This window comes from Gambusia affinis, linkage group LG02 (assembly GCF_019740435.1).
Source record: "Gambusia affinis linkage group LG02, SWU_Gaff_1.0, whole genome shotgun sequence".
NCBI classification, from domain to species: domain Eukaryota; kingdom Metazoa; phylum Chordata; class Actinopteri; order Cyprinodontiformes; family Poeciliidae; genus Gambusia; species Gambusia affinis.
In genome coordinates, this window is record NC_057869.1 from 19,917,275 (window position 1) to 19,923,394 (window position 6,120).

The 6,120-nt window shown below is 34.2% G+C and overlaps 1 protein-coding gene across 1 annotated transcript; it reads left to right on the forward strand.

The window, feature by feature from the left end:
- The first annotated feature begins 1,973 nt into the window (after positions 1 to 1,973).
- LOC122822682 lies at positions 1,974 to 4,284 on the forward strand. Its single transcript, XM_044101499.1, has 2 exons — positions 1,974 to 2,934; positions 3,380 to 4,284. Exons 1-2 carry the CDS (start codon positions 2,101 to 2,103, stop codon positions 3,698 to 3,700), a joined length of 1,155 nt encoding a protein of 384 aa, XP_043957434.1. The 5' UTR covers positions 1,974 to 2,100; the 3' UTR covers positions 3,701 to 4,284.
- The last annotated feature ends 1,836 nt before the right edge of the window (positions 4,285 to 6,120 follow it).

Genomic DNA, 6,120 nt, shown 5'->3' on the forward strand with positions numbered 1-6,120 from the left:
GAAAACAGCAGGAGCTTCAGAAGAAGCTTAGCGAGACAGAGGCCCAATTTCAAACATTCAAATTACGCAGTCAAATATGTTTGGAGTTATGTTTGACATGTCCAGCATTTTCAACTGAAGGTAAAATAATTACTTTATTGTGGTATAAAATGGCTCTACATTCCTGTAAAATACATTATACTGCTCCTTAAATTCATTGTTCTTTTTAATATTTGTGCACTTAATTCTCAGTTATCATGATTTTTATCAGAATATTTCAAATTCATTGCTTGCTTGTGCAAGTATCGAAAGACCCCAAGGATCCGTCACCAGCTTTAGATTCTTCATGACTATTTAGTGCATCACACATTTCTGATGAGAACACCAACAAGGCTTTATGAAAAGCATGCAGTAACTACCTGGGTGAGCAAATGGATTATTTACATTCAATAAAATCATCTCAGGGTCGATGCCGCGTCCATGTAGGCGGGTAGACAATGGTAATTATAATGTGAAAAGAGTACTGAGTGTGCGTAAACTAAAATGACAAGAAAAAAAATGTTACTGAGTTCCTAAATGTCTAAATTACATAATATAAAATATTTAGTGAATAAAGCTGAATTCTACCTCTGGCTTTAAATCACAATGAAAAATGAGAGAAATTAATAGATCCGTGTTGTCTAACAGCCTTCATCTACGGAAGAGGATTAGGGCCACTGAAAAAAAAAAAAAATATGGCCCAGAAAAAAAAAAAATCTCAGAATTTTCATGTAAAAAAAAAAAAAAAAAAAAAAAAAAAAAAAATTCCGGGGCCCGGAAAAAAAAAAAAAAAAAAATAAATTCCGTGGCCCAGAAAAAAAAAATATCAGAAAGCAGAATTCTGACTGATGGACGCCAGCAAGCGACCAGCTTCAGAACCACGGACGCGAGTTGTGGCAGACAGCTAACGTTCTGGGGAAAATGTCTGATTTAAGTGACTTTTTACGTGCCAGAGGAGTCCCCGAATCTTCTATTGCACTAATGGAAGAACAAAAGGTGAGTAAATCAAATGAGATAGTTTGGTGTCTAAAGCCGAACGGTTATGGCTAGTTGTTAGCATATTTGTTAGCTTACGTGGTTAAAGGAATAAACTGATTTACAATATTAAATCACACAGATAAGGATGTAACAGCTGTTGATTGCTGGAATTGTGATGTTTGGTGCGTTTATTTTATTGTTCTGTTTGAATGTTTTACAATGAAACTAATGTTAGCTGAATGTCAGCCACCAAGATGTCTGCTGTGTTAAACCATAACTTTTAGTTCAGTGGAGGACAGAAATTATAGTATAAAGTGACATAAACGTTTATATATGCAAATATTCAAAAGGAAAATGTATGACTTGCATCGATCTGCGGCTGGCTGTAGATCTGATCGTTGGATTTGTTCACCATATTTGCCAACACCAATTACTGTGCTAATATGCAAATATCTGTGCTATTTTATCTACGTATATCGTATGTTTGTGTTATGGTGTTGGAAAACGTTACATTATGAGAATCACAAAATCATTTTCCTGCACTGTGATGTGTCATCTCAGGACTGAAATTACATCTCAGTCCCTGAATTAAACTATCAGCACATTTATTGGACAGGTGTGGAAATGGTAGGCTTCATTTAACTAAATCAAAGTTAATGTGATGTTTAATTTTTGTAATAAAAAAGGAAATGTTAATATTTTCTTGTGACTTTTTATGCGTGATACCTTTTACCTTAAATACACTGTATATTTATGAATCTGTGTTTCTATACTTACATGCTAACCAATCCAGTCCTTCCTCTTTTTCAGTAAAATAGAGGATTGAACATTTACTGCTGCGATTATTGTAATTCTCCCCAAAACAGTAAATTGCTTCAAGCAGGGACCGAAGGATACAATGTAAAGGTAACTTTAAAGTTGATTTGCAGTGTAAATAATCATCCTTTCTCATCTGTTTGTGTGCAGATTGACTCTGATGTCATAGCAACGCTGGAAAATTATGGAGATGGAATTGCTGTTTTCTACTTCTGCTAAAGCAAAAAACTGTCCAAAAAAGGCCTTCTGCTGAAACGGTTCCCTTCTTAAAGTGAAAGAAGCTAGAAAATGTCAGATTTGGATGATATCATTAGGCTTTACTTCAGACTGTCTTTAAGTAACAAAGAAATCCTCCATATTTTAGCGCACAGTCATCATACTATATTAAGTAACCGAACTCTTAAAAGAATTTGCAGAAGACTTGGGCTGTTTAGAAGAAAGAATCAGTCCGACCTTGAAGAAGTGCTGGCCTTTGTCCAACAACAAATAATGACTAATGGACAAATGCAAGGTTATCGGTGGCTACATCTTCGTGCAGTTCAACATGGATTTGTGGTGTCACAAGACACTGTGAGACATTTAATCAAATTGTTTGACCCAGAAGGTGTGGAACTGAGACGAGCACGACGGTTGAGAAGACGTCAGTACAATTGCAGAGGACCAAATGCACTCTGGCACATGGATGGTTACGATAAACTAAAACCTTATGGCATTGCTATCAGTGGCTGTATAGATGGTTTTAGCCGACATGTTTTATGGATGGAGGCTTATACCACAAATAATGACCCCAAATTGATTGCAAGTTACTATTTGAAAACAGTTTTATTCGTCAACGGATGTCCAGAGAGGATACGTGCCGACAGAGGCACAGAAAACATTTGTGTTGAACAAATGCAGATATTTCTGCGGCAAAACCACACAGACAGTTTTGCAGGGGACAAAAGTTTCCTTTATGGAAGAAGTACATCCAACCAGCGCATAGAAGGCTGGTGGTCGACCCTCCGCAAACAAAGTGCACAGTTTTGGATGAACTTATTTCAAACCTTTCTGGATGATGGTCACTTTACAGGAGACTTTTTGGATAAAAGCCTTATCCAATTCTGCTTTCTTAATCTTATTCAGGTAAAAGTGTTTACTGGTTCACTGTTATGTTTTTGTTTTAAACAGTATTAAAAGCAAATCTTATGGTATGTTTACTAGAAATAATAAAAGCTCTTCTTTTATATATTTTATCAGTATACATAACAGCACCTCCTCGGCACATAAGCATCAAGCAACTAAGCTTTTATGCAAAATGGTTGAAGTTACTTGGGAATCTTTTCCCCTACACTTCCTTGGTTATAGTTTCAGAAATTAGTTTTATCCATTAATTAATAATTTTACAATATATCGGGGAATCATTTCACATGCAAAATAAAATGTTTTGGAATTGCTATTTTGTTCTTGTTGCTTGGTTTTAATTAGAGGTCGCTGTCCATATCTGCTGATTAATATGTGCCTCATCTTTAGCAAAAGCTACTATTAGATATTCAGTTTCATACATTTATACTGTGTTGTTTTAATGCAGGATGACCTTGATGATGTTGTGAACACATGGAACTCGCACAAAATCCGGGCAAGTGGAGGTGCAGTATCGGGTCGACCAGTGGCGATGTACTCATTTCCAGAGCTGCACAGGGCTGAAGATAGACTCAAACCTGTTTCTATGGATGAGGTCACTGTGTGTATGGAAGAGTGTACACCAAAAGGCCAATATCCCTGTGATGAAACAGTCTTTGAACTTTGTTGTCTGCTTATGGTAGAAAACAACTGGGAGGCCCCAAGAGATCCACTTATTGCTGCTGATTTGTATATAAGATTAAGAAAAGAAATACTTCAAAGTATTTAGCCACTTTCAGTGCGCATAAAGATAATTCAAAAAGTGCTGCTGTTTATTCTCGATCATGCCATTTGATGGTTTTTGCAATGTCTGATAGGTGCCCTCTAAACAGGTCTTCCTGCACTGCATTTAATTAAAGACATATTGTGTGCAAGCAAACATAACATTTTTGACATCATTCTGCCAGAACATGAAAGTTTATTGCTGTCATAATTTAATTGTAGAATTTTGATTTGACCTGACATTTGTCTTTAAGCTGTTACTGTGCTAATTATAGTAAAACATAGTTGTTTTTTTTACATGTTTTCATTTCCCAATCCATAGTTTGTTTTGCTGTCACACTGTCATTTAAAGGAGCAATGCTGATGCAAAGTTAATTATTGTTCTATGATAATCAGGTATGTACCAAATGTAAAACCTTTTAAATGGGTATGCATTATGATTAATGTAAGATGTTTTATTTTTCAAACACAATGCTGTTCTTTTAAACTAAAGATATTGACAATATATAGTTGAGATGTGAACAAAATGGCAGCACAGCAAAAAGGATGTCATAAATTGAACATGTGGAAACCAGTTCTCTGAAATAGATTGATTGCATAGTACAGTTGATTAATGTAAAAATAATAATTATTAAAAAGTCATATGCAATTTTTTTCTCACTGTCTGATGTTATAAGACAAAACCTGTCCTATTTTTTAAGGTTTTATTTGCTCTTCCTTTGAGAGTTATCAGACAGGAAAGCCAGTAATGAGAGAAATGAAGCTACACAGCACATATCATCAGTCCAGGGCTTTAACTGTGATGTCCATGTTCAGGACTGAGGCCTCCATACATGGGTTGTGCTTTTTCACCACTTCACACCAACGTTTCTTGTTTTAAGTTAGTTAGAATTAGCAAAATTGTATTCGCTAAATTCCAAAAAACATAATGAGAATTTTTTTGGAGTTTTTGTAACTTTCTTCAAATTGAGCAGTTTTTATATTTTTAGTAATTATCAGGGATTACTGTATTTTAATGCATTTAGACTATTAACTTTTAGACCTGCTCAAATGGAGAATGAGCTGAACATATTGAAAACCATACCAGAAAAGTATTGGGAAAAAGTAACATTTTATTAGCAAAACATTTTTTTGGTAATCCCAATAATATGGCCATTACAGTGACCCAACTTGTAAAACAAACTTTCAGATTGAATATAACCTTGTGCTATACATCTGTAACTTAGTATAGAAGATCATGAACACTGTTGATCTCATGGTATCAAAAATAACATGCAGAGATAGAACAAGTGCTAATTGTTGATATAGTACACATACAAAAAATCCATAACTTGTCGACAACAAGGAGATTTGTACATGTGTTAGGTCAATGCCTCATTTTAGAACATGACAATTTTGCTTGAGGGTGATCAAATAACCTCAGCTTTTGCACTGCATTGTATATTTTCAATTTATAACATTAGGAACGAGCAGATTTCTTCAAAAACATACTGAAATAATCACATAGCTTGATTGATAGATGAACAGCACATATGCTTAGAATCATTGACAGTTATAAAATAAAGGAAAATGTTGAAAAATGTTTTCTATAACTTTCAATTGTACATTTATATTCAACAGCAATACAAAAGACTAACACCTCAACGTTCCTTAACAGATGCATGGTGTGAAGAAAATAAACATTTTCAGTTTTCAGACATGAAAAATTCTTAATGAACTGATCCATCTTCACCATTTTCAAGTGTTAAAACGTATAAAATTTTCAATATAAATTTGTTTCTTGGTTTATTCCACATCTATTCAAGACCCAATTACTAAATAACAAATTAATTTATAAGTCTTACTCCTTACGAAAAGAGTATGTGACTTAACTAAACTGTCACTTAATATGTGTTCCATTTAAGAAACTTTAAATGCTAATTTTGTTATAACTTTATGTCTCTAGCTTTATTTTTCTTCTTAGAAAATAACCTTACAGATAGAAACCTTACAGAAGGTTACAGAACAGTTGAACATGTTAGATTTGGTCAAGATGCCCTTGGATGTAGTAATAAACTGTTTTGTTTTTTTATTTGTTTTGTGGCAACTTTATTATATAATGTGAAACTAGGGAGAATAAAAGAAACTTTAATATTTTCAGCTAAAACTGAGCTACCAACAGAAGTGGGTAACTTCCATCAATTGTTTTTAAACGAGTATAATTTATTTCAGTTCAAAATACATATTTTATATGTCTCTTTGTAGTTCTGCTCTACTCTGACTGAACATTTCAAAAGTAGTGCATTGCACTCTGAATCAAACAATGTCCATTACCCAGACATTGCTTTCAAGAACTGCGTTGAATTCAGAGCGAAAATCTGGGAAGTTTTCATAGCTGTCTGCTATTTGCAGAGTACTTCCACATGTGTGTCCTACTGGTCTTCTTGT

What these genes read in the sequence shown, in the direction of transcription:
- LOC122822682 (XM_044101499.1), top strand. Translation starts at nt 2,101, where the DNA reads ATGTCAGATTTGGATGATATCATTAGGCTTTACTTCAGACTGTCTTTA. An exon ending in GCTTTCTTAATCTTATTCAG is followed by an intron (nt 2,935 to 3,379) that starts GTAAAAGTGTTT and finishes GTTTTAATGCAG; the next exon opens with GATGACCTTGATGATGTTGT.